Raw genomic sequence first — 18,889 nt, forward strand, 5'->3', positions numbered from 1 at the left:
TTCCAAGAACAGAAATTCATGTATTCATTCCACCCATCTTTATTAAGTAGCGCAAACAGGCCTTTGCACAAATGGAGGGAATAATAAACATTAGAGACACTGGACGAAGAGCCAGGAGGAAAGTCACGGAAAGTGGTGATGAGGCAGTGTCTGGATTCTCAAGGGTTTGGGGTACTAATCAGCGGTGCTGGGACACTCCTGCCTCACTCTCTGGCCCAGAACTCAGAAAGCAGACGAGCAGGGTTTGGAAGCTGTCCAGAGATCTACCCTTCTGAAACATACTGGCCGGAGAGCAGCTCCGGAGCCAGCCCTCATTCTCCGAAGGGAGATCCCGCTCGACTGGGGTGGGGGTTCAAAAGAGACTGCACTTGGCCTTGAAGGCCCGAAGGAGGGGCTGGAGACTGACCACGACAGCCTCGGGTTCTGCGCCAGATGAAGAAACACTGGAGATGATGCCACCTGCTGGCGAGGGGCCCGGCTTCGCGCGGTGGGCGCAACCGAGACCCGGAGCCCAGATGGGCAAAGAACAAGAATTCGAGCAGTTGTTCAAGTGCTGGTTTTCTGCTGCCTCTTTAGGGTCTCCACCTCCTAGGGCCAAGCCCGGAGACTCCGGACGCCGAGGTTTCCAGCGGGGGCGGCGGGCGTCCTCCCCCGGCCCCCTCCCCTAGCGGCGCTCGGAGGTCTAAGACTCCGCGCTTCTCCATCAGGTGGAGCAGTGCTCCTCGCTGCCGGTCTCCCCCGCTCCCTCCTAGCCGGCGAACTGCACGCAGGCACCTAACAGCGCCAGGAGGTTAATCGAGCCCCCGGAGGAGGTGAGGCCGAGGACCAGCCCGGGCGGAGGTGGCGGGGCCGCCGTCGGGGCTGGCGCCAGAGCCCGGCCGGCTGTGAGTCCTGCAGGTACCGCTGTGGTTCTCGCTGCCCCACGTGGTGGCTGCTGAAGACTGCCCGTGGTTTTTCCGGCACGCAGGCTTGAAACGCCTTCTGGCCCTTTTAGAGGCAGGCAGCTCACCACTTAATCCAAGCGTTTTTCCCTTTCTGCCGGAGACCGGAGGCTGAGGGGCGGCGGGGGCAGAGGGGCTGGAGGAGGGAACAGGCCCAGCTGGCTGGGGTGGGCGTGGGGGACCGAAGCCAGACCGAGAGTCAGGAGGCCAACCACAGGGACCAGGGGGTGAGGGAAACCAGGCACTCCCTACCTCGGAATCTCCCTCAACCCTCTTTTCCTGATCCAGAGTTAGTGTGTGTGGGTTGCAGGTGCCTGTATGTGAGCCTGATTTCCGTGGATTGCACAGGTCATGACCCAGGGCTCCTGACCTTGGTTCCTAGTATTTATTTCCTTCTGGGTCCGAATTAAGCAAGTCTGGGCCCCAGGCCACTTAGGAATTAGCAAGCAGAATTAACAACAGCTTAAAGGATGAATGTCAGTTAAAACATCAAATGTTGCTTTGTAAGGTGCAACCTATATTCTGTAATTATTTGTCTTACTCACAGCAAGGTTGGCCTAAAGAATGATGCCCAGACCTGAAATTTCTTCCTGCCTGCATAGATTCAATGAAAAGCTCCCAATAAAAGCACGTTTCTATTCGTGCTGTGTTTTCACCTTTGATATGTTATTTGACATGTTATTTAGAATTATTGTTCATCTTTTGCTTGTGTTTCCTGATTGGCTCTTCTGTTTTGTTGCATTGTCTGTTATAGCAAGTCCCTGGACTAAGGCAATGCTGACACTTTATTTAGATACCTTGTTTGCAGTTTACCTGATGGGGTGCCTCTTTTGGGTCCTCTTAGTTTCCTTTGCTAAGCACTTCCCCCCCACCAAAGCTTGCTTACAAATTTCCCTTTGATATGTTTAACAGCCTCTAAGGGATGCAGTTAAATAAACTATTAAGTGAAGAATAGAAGAGTCAACAGAGCAGACACCTACTAATTTGTAGACCTTTGATGTCAACAACCAGATGTCAGCTCCTACTAGCACACACTTTCACGGGTGCCCCTTCTCTCTTTCTTGTTCATAAATACTAAGGGATGCATTTTTTAAAAAGTTAAGATCCACATGGAAATTTGGAGTTAGAATGTATCTTGCAATCAGCAAAGTCCCCCAAATACGTAATACTTATAAGCTAAGAGTTTCCCCAAAGACCTCCCCAGGGTCCAGTGACAGATGAAAGTAATGACTGATTTTATAATTGTGCGGCACAAATCAAGGAAGCATCTTCCATTTCCCTCTCATTATTCATTACCCCCCTTCTTCTGCATGCTGCTGCACATTTTTATATGTTGCTTTGTAACTATCCTTATAGTTAGGTGTGTTCTCTGATTTGTAACTGTCCTCATAGTTATAGGTGTTCCACACTAAATTACGAGCTCCTGAAGGCATGGACTCTGCCTGCAATTTTATTTCCCCCAATGCCCTGCTTATACCAGGCATAGCTAAATGTCTATCAAGTAAATAGACCTAGATAAATTTGCTTTGATATCCGGGAGGAAATAGAGTTTGATTTGAATGTGAGTTTGGTGACAGGTAAAAAAAAGACCTGAAGGTTCTTAGGAGGCACTGCCTATGACCTTGGCCTCTCCTTCGCAGTAGGATTCACAGCACCTCTTGGAAAAAAGACACAGAGGGATGGAGCGCTCCTTACAGGAGAGCTTCCAAATGTAAAACCAGGCAGCTCCCCATCCTTGGTAGGAAATGCACAAACCAGGATAATAATAATCAAGGGGCATGTGTCACCCATTTACCTGTTTTCCCTCTAGTTCCTTCATTTTGTTTTCTAGCAGTATCGCAAAGCAAAACCAAGGTGCAAACATCCCCATTTTATTACTGAGCCCCCCTCCTAGGAAAGTCTCAAAAATGCAAACCACGCTTATCTCTTCCCCAACTCGGAGACTCCCGCTGCACATACTGGCCGAATCCTTCCTGGAGAAAGGTGGACACCCCCGAGCCCCCCCACCCCACCCCGTGCAAAGTCAAGGCAGGCATATTGTTATACTGAGGCTAGGTACATCCAGCCATCCTTCACTTCACTCCTTTAAACAACATTATGTCCTGTGGACAAAAAGTCTCAGCTCCGCTCCCTGTTCAAAATGCCTTTTGGTCAGTGATGGTGACAAAAGCTGAATTTCCCCCCATGGAGGGGGAGAAAGAGAAGGAAAGAAAGAAAGGAGCCTCCCCCCGCCACCACCAGCACACCCTCCTTTTTTGCAAAGATCGCCTTTCTCCGAGTGTTTCCTCTTTAATTATGCCCCGTTTCCCCTCCCTCTCCCCCCGCCCCAGCTTCAGTGAAAGGAGCCCTTCTGTCACTCGTCACTCGCTCCCTGGCTCGCTCGCGCGCTGGCTGTGGGAGGAGCCGCCGGAGGAAGCTGGGTGCCTCGGATGCCGAGCGCCAGAGGATGGAGCTGCTCCGAGAGGGGACGTCGCTGACGAGCCCGGCTTCCCGAGGAGGCTAGAAAACAGGCAACTTGCCTCGTCTGGGCTGCGGATCCCCCGAGGCACGGAGCCCCAGGCCACCCGGAGGGACCGACGGACAGACAGACAGATGGTCGGCGCGAACCCGGGAGGACCGCGGCGGAGGCTGAGCAGCACCGCGATCCGCCCAGCAGGAGAAACTCACCGCGAACCCAAGTTGCCCCACCGGCTTCCCCTCGGCGCGCGGAGGAATGAGACCTTTCCAGCTCGACCTGCTCTTCGTCTGCTTCTTCCTCTTCAGCCAAGGTAGGACCCGTGCGCCGCCCGGAGTTGCAAAGAAAGTCGGCTGGGTTGTCAGGGCTGCGGGCAGAAATTGTGGGCAGGCTTTGGGAACTCGGACTGATGGATGCGTCTCCCGGTGCCCGGCCGAGAGGCACTGGCATCGCCTCTTTGCCTTTGAAAATGCAACAAAATGGTACTGTTTATTTTCCTTCGGAAGGCAGGGCTGCGGGTGGGGAGGGAGGGTGACTTTCTCCCCTCACTTGTCAACATCCAGCTCAAACTCTCCAATGCAAATGAGTTCTTTATGCTCCCTGTATGTTAATTAGGCGGCATCTCTGTGGCCGTGCGGTGCGGTTCTGAACTTCTGGGCGCCTCCTCTCCTCCAGACGCCGGTTGGAGAAGGAGAGGGTCGAGAAGGAGAGCTCTGTTGAGGTGGCTATTTCAGCTCGAGGAAGGTCTGCCTTGCACGGATGTATTCGGAAGGGAAGGCGTGCGGAGGGGGCTGCGATGACCGAATGGAGCGTGGGGGTGATGTGCAGTTTTGGGGGAAAGCTTCTAAAGAGTTTCATTGCGTGTCATCCGCTTCTCTGAATAAGAGTGCATTCTGAGTCCTACACGGCGTTAGATTTCAGGGCAGAAAATGAAATCCGCCCCCCTCCCCCTGGTGCAGACGCTTCCTCTCTGCAGCTTAGTAGTGGCAGAGAAGTCGATGGACTTTCCCAAAAGAACTTGGCCCCCTTGGGCTCCCTGCCCCTGAAAGCAGCCTGGGCCAGTAGCCGTGGAGGGAGGGGAGGACTGTTCCAGAAAAGGATGGCGAGAGTGCCCTCATAGCCAGCAGCATCCGGAGTCACCTGTGGAATTGAGTTTGAGGGACTAGTCAGCCGCTTCCTTTCCCCTCTCCTGGAATGCCGGCCGCTGTCTCTGCCATCTGAGGCGGCGTTTGTGCCAGCCAGCACAGCTCTGGGAGGAACAGGACTCTCTCAGAAAAATCCACAACAGAGCACATCCATCTGTTGATTAAATGAAGGGTAAAAGTTTTCCAGAAAGCACAGCACCGCTATGGGTGGCTGGCTTTGCAAGTAAACAGCATGTCTCCATGCCTCCCCCTGATGAAAGCTGAAACCCATGCCTCCTTCCCGGCTCCTCCGCTGGTGCTTGTGGTCACTGCAGATTTCCCCCTTGTCAAACTTTGCTTCTGACCCTCCTGATTTAACCTGGGGGCCCTTCCCCCACCTGGGTGTGCATGTGTCCCTGATTGTATATAATCCTGATGTACACACTCACACACATGCACACACACACACTCATGTATTCATGTGGTTGTGTTGCCTCTCACCAGGGCTCTCTACAACAGCAGGAAGATAAATTGCCTTCCCCAGAGTTTTCAGGCTGAATGAATAAGGACTATCTCAGAACACTGGTATAGAAACAATTTGGGTTCTATTACCACTTGGGGAGATGACCCTCCTTCTTGAATGTGTTTGTGCTCACTTATGGATACACATACACAGCAGCACACATGCTCTCTCTCCTCGTTTACCTCTTACCATTCACTCACTCAGGAAGTTGCATGTAGAATCCCCAAATAGAGGATCTAACTGGCCGTCCCACACCCAGGCTCCCCGGACCATTGCACGTTTTACTGTGCCCACTGATTGTGCTAGAAGGTTGAGCTGAGACTCTCCTCTAGGTTGACACAAGAAGCCTGTAGCTGTCTAAGTGGTTCTCTGACTATTGGAATCATCGCAGCGTCCATCTTCTATTTTGCTTATTTCTTTCTGGGTATGGAGCTATTTTTTGAGCTGCTCATATAAATCTTTAAATATATGGAGATTAAATGCTCTGTTTCTTCTACTCTTATCCCCGAGGGCAGTGGGAAGGAACCACAGCATCGTGCAGTTCAGAGTTTCTTGCTCTTCCTGACTATTCTGAGCTTGGCCAGCTTTGCCCACCCTACCAGATGGTAGGTGCATAGTCCACAGGACTCCAGAACAGGGAATTCTGGAGAATTCCTGGACTCCAGAGCAGGTCTAAAGAAAGACAAGGAGACCTAAGTGGACCTGGCCAATGAGAACCCTCTACACTACTGAACGTTGTACGGTAGGGTCCTTGAGTTGACCGTGTCTGACTGCAGGAATGAAGGATCAAGTGGGACAGCATTTAATGGACTTCACTGGGATAGAAGATCTTTTGACTTGATCGGGGGCATTGATGTGAATGTGGATGTTGTTTGTAGTCTTGTGAATTCCCCAGAGAGTTCTATTTGACCCTCTACCCATGTATGCTTAAGGCATATACTATGCCAACCCCTGCCTGGTGCCATATATTTATCAAGGTATCAGATAGAGCATATCCACTTTCAACAGGCCACTAGGGGACTAGCCCCCCTCCCCAGGCTCTGAGTGATGCCCTCTCTCATCCCCCTGACTGTGGTTGCACCCCACCCGACACACACACTGAGCCACGCCATCAGATGCCACTTCCTGCGTGCCTTCCTCCCGGGATGCTTTCCAAGGAAATGTGCTGAGACTCAGGGATGGCCCTCGACTTGGAGAAAACAAATGCCCAGGGCTCTTTTAAGGGCTTTCTGTGGCCCTCTATTGACACATCCGTCTGCTGTCCCACGCCTCTCACAATGGGAACCTGCATGTCATTCTGGAGTCACTGGAAACAACTCTCATGTGTCCCATACAGAGGGGATGCTCCAAACAGCACTCCGAAGACTTTAAAAGCAAAACACTTAAGTCAACTCTTAGAGTCATTTCAATCCTCCTTTCTCTTTTAGTTTGTCGAATATCTATTCAACGTTACTTTTTTTTCATACCCCCTCTTTAGAGAGTGAAATTTGGGTATCATTTATGTTAGTGATATACTATACCCCTAATCTTGTAAACTTTGGGCTTTTCAGATAGATTGAGATTAAGTATGTGTTGGCCACTCTTGAGGTGGCCGTAGAAAAGCCAAATGGCATGCCTCTGTTCCCGCCCAGCTGGTGTCCCCGGGCCCAGCTCCCCACAAGGCAGTGGAGAGGTGTCAGCGACTGCTGTTTGTGGGTTTCTCCCTTGCTGGGGCTGCCTCTTCCTCCGCTGTCAGGACGGCATGCTCCATACAGAGAGGGATAATGTCACAGCACAATTTGCCTCCCGCAGAGAAGAAGCATGTTCTGCCCCTGGGTGAAAAGGAATTGATTCTCTTGTCATCCACGCGCTTGGAACTCGCTCTGTCTTTCCCTTTATCATTTTGGTTTGCCCACCACGATTTCCTTCTCTGCCCTCCTTCATCTTCAAGACCTGGCCCATCCAGCCTGCACGTCCACACTGTAAATGTCTTTAGAGGGACGATGTCCCAGCAGGACTGGGGACACCCTGCTTCCTGTCAGATCTCAGGTTCTGAGACTGTTCAGGGAACATGTGGTGGTACAGACTCAGCGCCTCCTACTTCGGCCGCTCCTAGGAAACACGCCCTCTTGCCTGCTCTGTGACGCTTTGCTCTAGCATCCCAGAGTGTCCTGTCCTGCCTGGTGACTTGATGGGTCTGAAAGTTCTAATTCTCGGGAGTCCATTCTCTTATTGGCTTTGTGTGTGCGCCGTGCTGCTCTGGATGTTTTGGGGCAAAAGCGAAAACTTGCACTTGCCCATCAGTGGCATCTCTAAGTTGAGGATTAATCCGGGGTGCCATCTTCCTGTTGGGAAGATTCTCAACCACTTGCTGTCCTGACTTGCTGGCAGAAATCACCAGAAGGGCTGTCAGATGGCCATCAGAGGGGCAGAGGTTCTTGGTGATGCGAATCTCCAGGGAAATAGAAGAGCGACATGCAGAGAGAGGGTAAAATAGGGTGTGAGAAGAGAGAGGGGCCCGGATGAAGGGGGCCAGGCTGGGGCTGACAGGAAGCATGAGAACAGAGGAGCAAGGGCCAGAGGCTTCAACTGGCAAGAAACTCCCTTGGTGGGGAGGCTTAGAAAACAGCATGAGCATGTCTGAGGCAGCCAGGAGTATGGAGGAGACGCTGGGGGTACAGGCTGAGAAGGCGTTAGAAAAGGAAACTGGGAGTGAGCAGCAACTTTGGAAGCATTTATCATTACCCAGAAATGTCATAGAACAAAGGATGGGGCAAGGAATAAGTGTGAGGCTTCCCCCATGGGCACCCCAAGTGGTCTGATGGCTTGTCTAGAGGGGTAGAGTCAATGCACAGATGCCAAGGGTGTGGGACCACTTCTTCTTTCAGAGACATCCTGGGTGACGGGGACTTGGGCATGTCTGTTGGGTCTGGGGGTGGTCACGGTGTCTGCTGCCTGGTGGGGAGTTCTCAGCTGCCAGCCAGACCTATAGAGAAGGGAGGAGAAATATCCCAGGGGGAGAGGGGCGTGGGCTGGGGTCAGGGCCTTCACACTGCACTTAGGATCCCACAGGGGCCTCCCTCTGGGGTTACAGAGACAGATCTTGCCTGGAACATGGCAGCAGTGAGCCAGGCTTGCCACCAAGGAGCCCTCTGCCTGGTGCGCCTGTGTTGGTAGGAGCCAGGGCCAGCAGGGGACCGGGTGGAACAGGGCAGTGTGCCTGAAGATGCAATTTTTCTTTTTTGTTCAGCCCAGTGGGGGTGACTTAGGCGGCATTATGTTTGCAGCCCCAAAAAAGCACATGAATAATCCCTAGTGAATTCAAGAGATTTCAATAGCAAAATAATAACAATACTAATGATTCCTTTGATTTGCAGAGTACTTTTCTTCCAAGGAGATAAAAAGATAAACTGTTTTGGAAACATGAACGAGGAAAGAAAATTGCCTGTGATGGAGGATTGGGGAGGAGGGTCAGGAGCATTCATTTTAGGGTCTCTGGGTAATTGGTGGGGGGAGGGGTTTACACGGACTTAAGCATCATTTCTCAGCTGTTGTCCTTATCCGTCTAAGATGCTGAGATGTCTTTTGGGTGAAAAATCAGTGCAGGCCTTTTAAATCAAGGTCAGTCTAGAAATAATGGGACCCTGAATTCCACTGCTGCCCCCCTCCCCACCAGGAATAGGCCTGTTCTAATTGGAGGAGATCAGCAAGACCAGAAACTTGCTGAAATGCATACAGGGACTCTCACCACTGTGCCAATCTTGACCATATTGGTGGTTCTCCAAGCAGAATAATTGGGGCCTCAGTGATCCCTCAAAGTCAGTGGGCTCCCCAGCATCCGTGGAGCTGCTGCCCTGGGGACATCTGCACCGGCAAGTTTCATATCACGTCACCACTGTCCACAAGGGAGCAAGGAGCTAAGCCTGCCAGCATCCTGTGCCAGGCTGTGATGACTTCGCCCAGTATTCCAAATGGAGTGGGATTTTGTTTCCAGTTAGGGGAATGATGCCGCGTCTACTGCATTGAGATGGTATACAGCTCTGTATGTCATCGTGTGTCATCTCCTTTTCCCTGGGGGAAGCCTGTTCGGTGAGCCCATCAAATCAGAATATAGATGCCTTATGGATCACTGGTATACTTCTGTCACATGCGGGCAAAGAACGCTAGGTCCCACTTTCTGCTCAGCTTGAGGAGTAAACAGAACGCACACAGTTGCATAGACTGGGGATCTCCACCACCATATTTAACATTAGCTTTTTACTTCTAACCCACTGAAAGAGCTAAGGATCAAATATGATGCTTTTTTCCCCCTTTTCTTCCTCTGTCAATGGTAAAAGTGCATATTCTGGCTGTATACTTTTAGAAGTCAGTAAATGTCAATATTAGTTAAGTGTTTCCTTTATATCACTGCAATTTAGCATAAGCTGCTTGGAAACAAATGTGTTCCGTAAGCATACAGTGTTTCCGTGAGTACACAGTCAATACCACTATGAGGATTAAATAAATGTCAGCTTTCCCTGGGCACACTGGTAACGAGTTAAAACCATGGAAATAGTGGCCAGCAGGAGCGACTGCTGCTCCTTACAGAAGTCTTGTGTTGCAGCCTGGCTGGGACATGGAGTCTGGGAGACGGACATTCATCCATCTCTTGGCTGGATATTAAGGCAAGGGAGGAGCCAAATGTAGACACCTCCTGACATTCCACAGAGAGATTTTTCCTAGGAGTCCAGAAGCCTTACCATGCCCACTTCAAGCCTACTCCCATCCAGGAACTCCCGGTCCACACACACACACATACAACACTTACTGCTAAAATGTAGTGATGTCCAGGGCTTAACAACACATCAGCCATTTTCCTGAAATGGGAGATGAGCTTTCCCTCTAATCTTCCACCTGGTGTTACTGTCCTCATGGGCAAAGTGAAGGAGATTTTGCCTGAGGTTGTTTATTTGATGACTGAAACAAATGCTGCCATGGCATGCATTTGTCACTATTGAAAGGAGGTGTGCGCATCAGGCCGGATTATCTCGATGGTCTGCTTACTTGGCCTGTGTTCACTGGACAGATGTTGCAAGTTCACATTCTTTCTAACGAATGTCTAGAAGACAAGAATTTGAAATCTGGTGCTGACAGTTGCAGCAATGACTACCAAACATCATTTTCGCCTTTCTACACTCTTCCCCGGGGGCTCCATGCAGTCTGGGTCTCAGAGGGCCTCGTTTCTTTCTCCTTCCTTTGTGATGAAGCACCTTTGTATGACACCAAAGCTCCATCCTGTCCACTCAGCCAGCCCTCGTTGGGGGCCTACTGTATGGTGGGCACTGTGCCAGGGGCTTTTGATGGGAAGATGACTGAGGGTGTGTTTCTGCCCCAGGGGAGCTCTCAGACTAGTCGGGGAGCAGACAGTTGGACTTGTCATTACAGTTCAACAGCTCAGAGCAGTCAGAGTGTTCTGAGAACAGCGGGGTTGTCTGAAGGTGTTAACAAAGGCTTCGCAGAGGAGGTGAATTGATCGTAAAAGATGTCTAGGGTTCTTCCGATGCTGCAAAGAAAGAGGGTCCCAGGTGGTACCTCAGAGAGTGTGCACAAGTCAGAAGGTAGGACAGGCATGTCAGGGTTCAGAAGTAGTGGTTTACTTGGGGGCTGGGATGCTGTGTGATGAGGAAGCTTGTGAATGGTCGTGAATACCGCGCTAAACATTTTGAGGATGGCTTGTCAGCATTAAGTCTATTCTTTAGAAAAATCATTAGTGGTTGTAGTCCTCTCTATACTATGGGTTCAATGGACAAAAAAAAAAAAAAAAGAGAGGGATCAACATGTTATCTTTCTTGGTACTCCCTGTGTTTCACAAGGGGCTTAAAAATGGAGAATTGAATGGAAATACGCTCACTCATCTTCCTACATGGTAATGTGTAAAAGGATGGACAAGTGAGCAAGAGAATAAGTGGGAAGTTATGACTTTCACTGTTGGTCTAGATTCTAGAGGGAAGGCAGAGAAGGGTAGTAGGTAGATGCATAGTAAAGGACTGGATAAAGAATATGGATGGGACCATGGAGAAGGCAGAAGCAGGGATGGTCAACTACACACTGGACTGTCAGTCGGACGGACTGTGCCAGGAATGAGGGTTTCCAGTTTCTGGGGCCCCTGGCAGGCTAGGTTGAGGTGGAGGCAGCCTGAGGACGAATGGTAAATAAAAAAGGGAGACTGAGACAGGATGAGACAAGCAAGAGGTGCCTGGGGACAGTCTGCCAGGGATTTCTTTCCTCTTCTTAAGAGGCAGCTAAGCTTCCCTGGCTTTGCGGGCAGCAAGGTTACAAGCTAAATGATTGTACTCAGAGGTTAGAAATGCTTACCGATCTCTAGCAGCAAGTAACCTTTCATTCAAGAGTAAAGAACGTCATCAGGTCCACCCGCGTGTTTTACACTCTGGTCTGTTCTCTTCAGGAAACGACAGGGTGGGGGGAGGTGGTGCTGGCAGGACAAGCTCAGGGGTGAAGCCAAACCCTGCATCATTGTGCAGGAAGGAGACCGTGACACCTCCAAGAGTGTCCACAGCTAACCCTAGTGTCTCCTGAAAGGCTCAGACTGGAATTCGGGCCATCAGAAATGGAGGAGTCAGCAGGGACAGCAGGATCTACTGTATAGCACAGAGAACTATATTCAATGTCCAGAGTCCCTAATAGAAAAGAATACTAAAAAGAATGCATATGTGCGTACAACTGAATCACTTTGCTCTACAGCAGAAATCAATGCAACATTGTAATTCAACCATACTTCAGTAAAAATAATACTAAAGTGAATCTCCTGCTGGCAAATAATAATAGTGATAATGGAAGAGTTGGTTCCTATGAAGGAGATTGAAGAATAGACTCAGTTCAGTTCAGTTGCTCAGTCGTGTCCGACTCTTTGCAACCCCATGAATCGCAGCACGCCAGGCCTCCCTGTCCATCACCAACTCCCAGAGTCCACCAAAACCCATGTCCATCAAGTCAGTGATGCCATCCAACCATCTCATCCTCTGTCGTTCCCTTCTTCTCCTGCCCTCAATCTTTCCCAGCATCAGGGTCTTTTCAAATGAGTCAGCTCCTTGCATCAGGTGGCCAAAGTATTGGAGTTTCAGCTTTAATATCAGTCCTTCCAATGAACACCCAGGACTGATCTCCTTTAGGATGGACTGGTTGGATCTCCTTGCAGTCCAAGGGACTCTCAAGAGTCTTCTCCAACAGTTCAAAAGCATCAATTCTTCAGTGCTCAGCTTTCTTTATAGTCCAACTCTTACATCCATATATGACCACTGGAAAAACCATAGCCTTGACTAGATGGACCTTTGTTGGTAAAGTAATGTCTCTACTTTTCAATATGCTGTCTAGGTTGGTCAAAAGTTTCCTTCTAAGGAGTAAGCGTCTTTTAATTTCATGTCTGCAGTCACCATCTGCAGTGATTTTGGAGCCCAGAAAAATAAAGTCAGCCACTGTTTCCCCATCTATTTGCCATGAAGTAACTCCGGGAGTTGGTGATCGACAGGGAAGCCTGGCATGCTGCAATTCATGGGGTTGCAAAGAGTTGGACATGACTGAGTGACTGAACTGAATTAAACTAAACTGATGGGACCGGATGCCATGATCTTAGTTTTCTGAATATTGAGTTTTAAGCCAACATTTTCAGTCTCCTCTTTCACTTTCATCAAGAGGCTCTTTAGTTCTTCTTCACTTTCTGCCATAAGGGTGGTGTCATCTGCATATCTGAGGTTATTGATATTTCTTCCGGCAATCTTGATTCCAGCTTGTGCTTCCTCCAGCCCTAGATGACATCAGAATTCCAAGAGTTCCTAAATATTATCTATTAACAGCAAGCTATTTAGACAATACATTCTTCTACCATCTTCTACCATCTAGGAGGTCTGTGATGTGTTACAGATCTCTTTGTCCAGCTCATTTTCTTGTAGGTACTAGACAGATTCCTTGGGTTGTGGTTGGTCGCAGCAGCAGCGGCCATAATTACGGTGGTCGGGATGACAATGATGATAATTTAGTGTTTTCACATGACCTTCCACAAGCGGTACTTCATTCGTCACCGTGATAGCAGTGAGAATCATCTATTGTCATAAACCTCGGAGAGGTTCAGCTGCTTGACCACACTGGCTCCCCATCCAGCTGACTGTGTGGTCCAGAAGCCTTCGTGCATCTCAAGATGCTGGTGGATCCGCATCAGCAACATGGACAGATGCAGGAAAGGCTGCTAAGCTGGGGCCTGAGATGAGCCATGTTCTTAGAACCTGTGTGAGTCCTCAGTGCCCAGGCACAGAGGAAGGCATTGGGGGTGCCCTATGGAAATTGGGAAGCTGACCTTTGAACCGTGACCCCAAGTTGCAGCTCTCTCTCTTATTTTGACTCCAGACTCTTCCTGAGTTGATCCCTTCCTTTGTCTGACTTTCAGCGTTACCTTGAGGGTTCAAGGTTTCCAGGCCTCTCTTGCCAGGGAGAAATGACAGGTTGGCCTTTTGGGTTGAATAGCAACCAAGGAGATGCTACCTGGGAAACTCCTTTTGTGACTGTTCTGACAAAAACGAAAGCAAACACAAGGCTGGTTGATTAAAACCTCCATTTCTTTTATACCCTGTGTGTCACATACTACTCAGCACATAGGAGATGAATGAATATTGAAATACTGAAACATGGACTTCCCTTGCAGTCCAGCAGTTAAGACTCCATGCTTCCACTGCAGCGAAGCACAGGTTCGATCCCTGGTCAGGGAAGTTCTGCATGCCACGAGTGTGGCCAAAAAAATGAAATGTGGGGAAAAGTGAAAGAAAGAAAAAGCAGTCCGTCTGACACCCCCACCTCACCACGCACCACAGCAGAAGCTGAGACGCCCCCACGGAGGACAGAGGAAAGACCCCGAGAGTTTAAAGTATGGTCTTGCCCTATAGGAAGCTCTTCCTCTCCCAGCAAGGCCTTGAATAGCCATCGGGTCACCAGGAACACTGCCAAGAGATATACCCTCTGGCAGCCACTGACCCCTCCCAAGAAACAGTCGGGCCTTCTGTTCTCTCCTGCATGCCAGTGCCCATCTCTGTAAGCCACCTGCACCTGTCACGGGGGTCGCAGCTCCGGCACAGTGTGACAGGCCACCTGTCACCTTTGGCGATGCTGGGAGCTATGGCAGCTTCAGAGTGACATGGGGCCGGGCTGGCTCATCATGCAGGCGTGCAGGGGACAGGAACTTGAGTTGTCTCCTGGGGGCCCGTCCCAGTGCTGCACAGGGAGCGACCGCCTTCCTTCCCTGCCCCACTGTCCTGGTCACAGAAGGAGAACAACTGCCAGTTAACCTCCCCGTGGCTTTGTTCTCCACGTTCGAGGGCCCGCACTTTTCTGTGCCTCGCTTAAGGATGCTGGAGTCTACCCCACGATCACAGGAAGTGCCATTTCTTTGGGGAGCTGGACTCTGAAGCCTTTGTCTTGCATAAGACACTGGGTCCGTGTGTCTGGTGGGGAGAGGGCCTGTGTTTGTCTTAGGACCACAATGGTCAAGAGCTGGTGGAACGTTAAACAGAAAGTTTTGGGATCTTAAAAACCAGGTGAGCTCTGCAGTTCCTACATCTGCCTGATGGTGGCAGCAGCAGCGCTTGCAAAGCCCAAGAGTGAGCTGAGAGCAGGCGGCCCAGGGCTGTCCCTTAGTACCAGGAAGAGAGAGAGGCTCCCAGGCCAGGGTACCAGGGCCCCTCTCTGCCCCGGGCCACCGGGCTGGGGCAGCTGAGTGTGGGCAGAGGGCATGGGAGGGAGGCGCAGGCTTTCCTGGCGGCAGAGGCTCCCCAAGGAGGCTCCCTTCCTTTCTCCTCTTTCTGATGGATAAGAGGGCAGAGCGCTAAGGGGAATACATGCCTGCGTGGAATGGCAGGAGGTAGGTGGGCACAGTTAAAAGTGCTCAAGAGGCTTGGAAGAGCTACAGAGAGAGGGGGTGAGAGAGCTCTCAGCTAACGAGGTCTGTCCTGGGGGTGATGGGGGGGCTAGTCCTCCCAGGCGGGCGGCTGGCAGCCAGGAATCCTGCTTCTCCCCAGGAGAGCCCATGCCCCTCTCAAGTGTTTGCCCCTTTAATGATCCAGGAGCCAGTATTTCTGCTGCTGCTCCCCTCCGCTGCTGAAAAAGCCAAACAAACATGCTAAAATTAGTCCTCATTATCCCTGATCTCCTGGGCAGGCTCAAGAGGAGTCACTCTGTTTTTTTACCTCTGGACTGAAACAGTCACCATTAAAAAATTGCTGTGAGCCGTGGCTGCTTGTTTGAAAGTGTGTCTTTCTGGGCAGGGTAACCAAATCCTGAAGTGGGCACTGGTAACTGATGCCCTGTGCTCTGTCTGAGGGAAGTGGAGGAGTCCTCTCGGCCCCAAGAACTCTTAGTCTCTTCCTTTATCTTCTAGGGGGAGGCAGCTGCCTTGTTTACCTTTTGAGAATTACAAGCAGGATGGACCAAAGGCTCAGGGTCAAACCACAAGCATCATAAACTAAGATAGCGGGCTGTGAGATAAAGGAAGGACGAGGTATCTTTTGAGCATCCCTCACCAGTCTCCTCTGTGTAGCCTGAGGGGCTGGTGGAACTGGCCGTTTATGTTGCCTGAAATGGTCAGACGTTGTGTGGCCGACCATTAGGTCTCAGTTGCCAGTGGGATTAGATGAGGTTTGCTCAAGCCCGAGCAGCCTCCCACACCTGAGTCACCACCAGCGTCCCTCACTACTTTCTCAGGAGCCAGGAGAGCTGCCATCTGCCCAGTCCTCACTGCCTGTCTTCCTGAGGGCGGGAGAGGTTGCAATAGGGTTGGGAGGAGGTAGGATGCTCTGTCCATTCTGCTAACAGCTCCACTGGCACATAGGGGTGAGCATCTCATGTCAGAGAAGAAAACCATTGGCATCAGGTTTGCAAAACCTCATTTGAAACTGCAGATTGGATGCTAACACAGGTCAGAGAGGCAAGCAGAGCTGTGTAATTTGAGAATTTGCCAAAAAATAATAGAGGTATCTCTCTTCCCTATAGGAAAAGGTGTTGCAGCAAGGTGATCCTCTGCTTTGCTGTCCCCCAATTTGGCCACTTGATGCCCTTTCTCCTTTTACAAACATAGTCTTCCTTCTGGGCCCCTTCCATAGAGAGCTTTTCCGTTCTTGATGAGAACAGAAAAGAAGCAAAACTTCTCATAGTCTCCTTGTGTTTCTCTAATATTGATGCCCTAAGCAGTCCATTCTGAAGGAGATCAGCCCTGGAATTTCTTTGGAAGGAATGATGCTAAAGCTGAAACTCCAGTACTTTGGTCACCTTATGTGAAGAGTTGACTCACTGGAAAAGACTCTGATGCTGGGAGGGATTGGGGGCAGGAGGAAAAGGGGACGACAGAGGATGAGATGGCTGGATGGCATCACCGACTCAATGGACGTGAGTTTGAGTGAACTCCCGGAGATGGTGATGGACAGGGAGGACTGGCGTGCTGCGATTCATGGGGTTGCAAAGAGTCAGACACGACTGAGCGACTGATCTGATCTGATCTGATCTAAAGCTGGAACCAGCCATGGGAAAGCGCTGTTGAGGCCTGTGGCCAGGTCCTTTGCTGAGTTTGCCTGCATTCACCTACTTAATCCTCTCAGCCACGTGATAAAAAGCCAGGCCTGTCATAGCCTTTTGCAGATGAGAACTACTAAGGCTTAGATTCCATAACTTGCCCATAGGTCATACCACCACGGACTGTAGCCCACCAGGCTCCTCTGTCCATGGAATTCTCCAGGCAAGAATACTGGAGTGGGTTGCCATTTCCTTCTCCAGGGGATCTTCCCAACCCAGCGATCAAGCCCAGGTCTCATGCATTGCAAATGGACATTTTACCATCTGAGCCACTAGGGAAGGCCAATAAGCATAGGACCATCACTTCAGAAATTTGGATGAAGACCCAAATCCTTTGCTGCCCATCCCTTGAGGAGGAATTCTGGTCCCACGGGTCTTTTGTAAGCCACAGAAACCTCTGGCATCACCTCTGGTCCTTCTCCTTCCTAACGTGTAGGACTTGGGAAAAAGCACTGATAAAAATGAAAGAAGTCATCTCCCCTTATGCAAAAGCACGAGTAAGAATTTGAGACGCTTTCCTCCATGGCTGGTGCTGCTCTTTACCTCCACCGCTCTCCAGTTCAGCTTAACGTTTTGAAAGCTAAGTGCTAATTTCTTCATGAGAAGCTACCACCTAACTTTCCCTCTGTGGATTGATTTAAAAAAAAAAAAGTGAAACCCCATTCTGCTTAGGGAGAAGTTAGCCTGGTATGAGCCGTGCCCTGTGAGAACGGAGCTACTCCATAGGAAAAGAAACTCAGGACATCAAAACCCTCCTTTGTGTCAAGTCTAGAAGAATGAAAATGTCAGAAGACCACATGCTTCTGAAATGATTAATACTGGTCGTTAGGAAGAAACAGAAAGGACTCTTGGAAAGCAGAGGAGTCTACATGCTGTTCAGCCTTCGACTCTCCTCGCTTTGGATCCAGCTGCAGGTATATCTTATCTTGTGTCAGAAGTTATTTCTGAAGATGACTTGTATTTACCTAGGCCATGCTTGAAATCATAATATTGATTTAAAATAGACACTTATGATAAACTAGCAAAACATGAAAGTTCTTCGAAGTTTTCAGAGCTCCTTTAGATTGAATCAGAGGAATATAGAGGAAAAATGCCAGGCTGGAAGATCCCCACGTGAAAGATGAAACCCTCCTTCTTATTCCGCCAACTAAGTCCTTTAGTGGAACACACGGATCACATCAGCATTGTGCTGTCAGCCGTTGCCGGGGCTCCAAATCCACCTGGATGCCTGCTTCTCTGGACATGAGCTTTGCCTTGGGTTTTTCTCTTCATCAAATCAGGGCAGGGTTATTTACAGATAGAAATCCATACTTTATAACTGAAAGCAACTGAATGCTGAGCTGATCAGAATCAAGAAATATCATCCAGAGAAACCGATTCCTGTCCTTGCCTGTTCTCCTGTGAATAATAATACAAAATCTGCATTCCCATCTCATTATTAGCAGATATTTATTTTCTAAAAACTCCACACCACCGAGTTCTTGTCAAGGAAAATAAAAATATATACACTGCTGTATTTTTAAGTGCAAGGAGATCAACTGCAAGAAGGAGATCACACCAGTAAATCCTAACAGAAATCAACCCTGAATATACATTGGAAGGACTGATGTTGAAACTCCAGTACTTTGGCCACCTGATGGAAGGGGATGACAGAGGATGAGATGGTTGGATGGCATCACCGAATCAATGGATGTAAATCTGAGCAAACCCTGGGAGGTAGTGGAGGAGAGGGGATCCTGGTGTGCTGCCGTCCATGGGGTCACAAATAGACACAACTTAGCGACTGAACAATGAAATTTTTAAGTGCAATTGTCTTAGTCTTCTCACACTGTCAACATCTTAGTCTGACTCTGATATCGTCTGCCTTAAATGTTTACACAGGTAGGGCAGGGCTGTTTACATCTGTAAGAACTGTTGCAACCCAGGTGGAGCTAGTGATGAAGAACTCTCCGGCCACGGCAGGAGATGCAAGAGAGGCGAGTTCGATCCCCGGGTCCAGAAGACCCCCCGGAGGAGGGCATGACAATCCACTCCAGTATTCTTGCCTGGAGAATCCCACAGACAGAGGAGGCTGGGCTATAGTCCATGGGGTCGCAACCATATGAACTGGAAATGTTTTTTCAAATCCCAGTATGAATAACCTTTATAGCAAACAGTTTTGCTGCTTTTGTTGAGTAGGTTTCAGTGAATGTGAATGTCTACCAGACACCAGTGTGGAGGTCACGACTTTCCCTCAGTAAACACTGAGATACTTTAAAATACC

At 49.8% G+C, this 18,889-nt stretch overlaps 1 protein-coding gene across 3 annotated transcripts in view; it reads left to right on the forward strand.

Annotated features, from left to right (window-relative positions):
- Nucleotides 1-3,303: 3,303 nt before the first annotated feature.
- The window catches only part of KIRREL3 (kirre like nephrin family adhesion molecule 3), a 604,223-nt gene continuing 588,637 nt past the window's right edge, over nucleotides 3,304-18,889 (forward strand). For all 3 annotated transcript variants that reach the window (XM_086383694.1, XM_086383695.1, XM_086383700.1), the window contains exon 1: nucleotides 3,304-3,709. In XM_086383694.1, the coding sequence (XP_086239820.1) occupies nucleotides 3,655-3,709 (55 nt within the window). In that variant the 5' untranslated portion in view covers nucleotides 3,304-3,654. The remainder of the gene's footprint in view (nucleotides 3,710-18,889) is intronic.

This window comes from Bos grunniens, chromosome 29 (genome assembly GCF_055505025.1).
Source record: "Bos grunniens cultivar Pamir isolate PY7600 chromosome 29, Bosgru_T2T1.0, whole genome shotgun sequence".
Lineage (NCBI taxonomy): Eukaryota > Metazoa > Chordata > Mammalia > Artiodactyla > Bovidae > Bos > Bos grunniens.